This window comes from Dendroctonus ponderosae, unplaced genomic scaffold (genome assembly GCF_020466585.1).
Source record: "Dendroctonus ponderosae isolate FM_Combo_2020 unplaced genomic scaffold, Dpon_F_20191213v2 Dpon_F_20191213_656, whole genome shotgun sequence".
In the NCBI taxonomy this organism is placed as follows: domain Eukaryota; kingdom Metazoa; phylum Arthropoda; class Insecta; order Coleoptera; family Curculionidae; genus Dendroctonus; species Dendroctonus ponderosae.
In genome coordinates this window covers 6,108-8,982 of record NW_026018874.1, presented here as the reverse complement: position 1 = coordinate 8,982, position 2,875 = coordinate 6,108, and the positions used below count along the sequence as shown (strand labels likewise).

The 2,875-nt window shown below is 45.4% G+C and overlaps 1 protein-coding gene across 1 annotated transcript; it reads left to right on the top strand.

Moving 5' to 3' along the window:
* Positions 1–802: 802 nt before the first annotated feature.
* Positions 803–2,395, top strand: LOC125505048 (enolase-phosphatase E1-like). Its single transcript, XM_048667983.1, has one exon. The coding sequence runs from the start codon at positions 803–805 to the stop codon at positions 2,393–2,395; it is 1,593 nt and encodes a 530-aa protein (XP_048523940.1).
* Positions 2,396–2,875: the final 480 nt, after the last annotated feature.

Genomic DNA, 2,875 nt, shown 5'->3' with positions numbered 1-2,875 from the left:
ATCACCAGCCTGGAATAGTCTGTTAGCAGGTTGGTTTGGGTTAGTTTGGGCCACCCAACTCCCACTCGCACCTCTAAGCAGGTGAGCACCGGTAAACCAGATGGGAAACCAGATCTCATATAGGCTGACGCGAGGGGGGATGGCCTCGGCTATGGACAAGGAAGCTGGCGGACAGCTATAAAACGCATTCTGGACCAGGCCCAAATGGATCTTGAAAAGGATAAATCGTCTACGGTGCAGGGGAGGGATACCCCAGTACCGGTCGGGTTAGATGTTGCCGTCGCAGGCCACTCTCGACGCGTCTTAGCTTTCACAGCGAACGGTCGACATTTCTGCCAGCGGGAGCGCGGAATAATTTCAGACGAAATTAAAACGGCAAACTTGGTATTTTGATGGTCAAAGTGGTTAATTTGAAAGAGATTTACTAATTAGTGGGACAATCAATTAAAGTGCGAGCTCTACAGTGGACACAAATAGTTAGGCGTTTAAATTTTAATCATACATATTTTAATTACATGAAGTAAGTGCAACTAGTGCCCAGTCTTTAGCCAGTGCAACTTCCTACATCGAACAGCTGGACATCTGGACGTAGGTCAGTGCCCGTTGAGCCTATTTTGAAAGGAAATAAAGGCAAATATCCAGCTAATTTTAGCACATAAAGTTTCGTTTTCGAGCGAATAGATTGAAAAATGCAAGCGAGGACGAGATAAGAAACAGCGCGGACGTCGGTAAATCGGGCCGAGAAAACGGTCCCGATACAGGCGCGCGGACGTATGCAAAATTCGGTAAATAAAACCGCGTCATGAACAAAGGAAAAGAGACAAACACAAAGAGGAAACAAATGGACACTAGTGCCAATTGGGAGGAGCTGGCTGAAAATAGTAGAACCCTAGAAAACATTCCAAAAAGAAGATCTCTGGCACGGTCACCACCAACAACTAGACAGAATATAGAGAAAACTCCGGACCTGAGCAGACCAAAGCGCAAGAAGGCTTTAACCCCGGAACAGGGGGAACAGGTCAAAGCTTTGCTAACAGCTGCAGGTGAGCTAATAAACAGGAATTTGGCAACAGACACCGAGGAGGACGACATATATGGCACCCCCAGCAACAAACTGATGAAATCGCACGCCTGGGCGAAACCAAAGCAACGGGAAAGCACAGTCTCAGAAGATGTGTCGGATACGGACACCGAAAAAACACAGGAGGATACCAAAAGAGAAAATATCCAGAGGGCACTAGAGGCAAGAGATGCCATTATTAAAGCAACATCTCACACATACGCAGGGGGGAAGATAATTTTCAACACCGATGAACAGAAAATAGTCAAGGAAAATGTACAGGAGCTCACTGACCTGATATTAACGTGTATGAGCAAGGAGAAAATCCTAAAAACCGAGGGAAACATTGAGAGAACCATCAAAATGCAAACAGTAGCAATAAGCGAGATGCGAAATGAGATACAGGCCCTTAATAAAATAGTTGAGGACGGCCAAAACCTCAGAGAAAGGACCACTCTAAATCGAGCCTGGCAAGGGAAAGCTACGCAACTACAACAAAGGAAAATCAAACATACAACGGCGGATTACCAGATTGCGTACATTAACGATACAGACACGGAACAAACTCAGACCGAGAAACCCACTGATACTGAAGGAGAATTCCAAGCGGTAAGACCAAGGAAGAAATTAAGAACCAAGGAGACAAGGGACAAAACAAGAACATACGCTGATGTGTCGAAACTAGGCTTACGAACCGAAAGCAATCCTCAGAAACCAAAAGAGCCCTGGAAGACACCTGAAAAAAAGGAAAGATACATTACGCTGGTGGAAATCCCGGAAGGGCAACAGGCCAAGAGCATAATACAAAAAATAAAAGAAACCGCACAGGAAGTGGTGTCAGCCACCGGGGGAGTTATTGGCATGACCGAAACTATGAGCAATAAGATTGCCATAGTTTACCGTAACAAGGAACAACAAGAAAAGGTAGAACGAAAACTCGACACTAGCGCCGAAATAAAAACTAAGAGCATATTAAGGCAAAACCCGAAAATTAAACTTACAGGCGTAGCAAAAGGATACTCGGACGAGGAACTCCTGAAAACCATGTTAGACGAGAACCCCGATATTAAATCAAAGGCTAATAGTGAAACAGCAACCAAACTTAATGCCACAACTGCAATAAATTTGGACATGCGGCCAAGAAATGTCGCGCTGCTGCTCAGTGCCACTTCTGCGGGCAGGCACACGAAAGAGGGCAATGCAAGCGGGAAAACCCAGACTGCCCCAACTGCAAGGCGGCCGGTTATGATGCACAGGACAGAAAACACTCCGCAAGAGATAGAAATTGCCCGATCTACAAAAGAAAGGAGAGGCAGCATCAACAAACAATGGTAGACTACGGGCAGGAAAGCGATACGGCTCCTAAATTACAACAATGCCAAGAAAATGACGAGCCAAGTGGACCAACCCCGGATTAAAGGAAATGATAAATCCACCCTACTTTAAAACTACCAACACTATATCATTTCTTCAGATTAACCTAAACAGATGCAGGATCGCCCACGACCTGCTGGAACGCATCACCAAGGACGACAAAATTAATGTGGTCATTGGACAAGAGCCTTATGGAAAAAGCCTAATTGACTACCACGATGACAACAGGGATAGCTTTATAAACGTGGACAACAAATATAAAGTTCTCAAGAGCGGATGTGGAGAGGGGTTTGTTCACGTGGAATTAAGCAATTGCGTTGTCATCTCGTGCTACTTCTCCCCAAACGGAAATGTGGCAGACTTCGAGAGGCTGCTCCAAAACATGAAAAAAGTAATTAGGCATGGGGGAAAACAGGTGGTAATGGGAGGAGACCTAAATGC

Bases quoted from the DNA above. Each gene is read 5' to 3' on its own strand.
- LOC125505048 (XM_048667983.1), top strand. From the start codon at position 803: ATGAACAAAGGAAAAGAGACAAACACAAAGAGGAAACAAATGGACACT.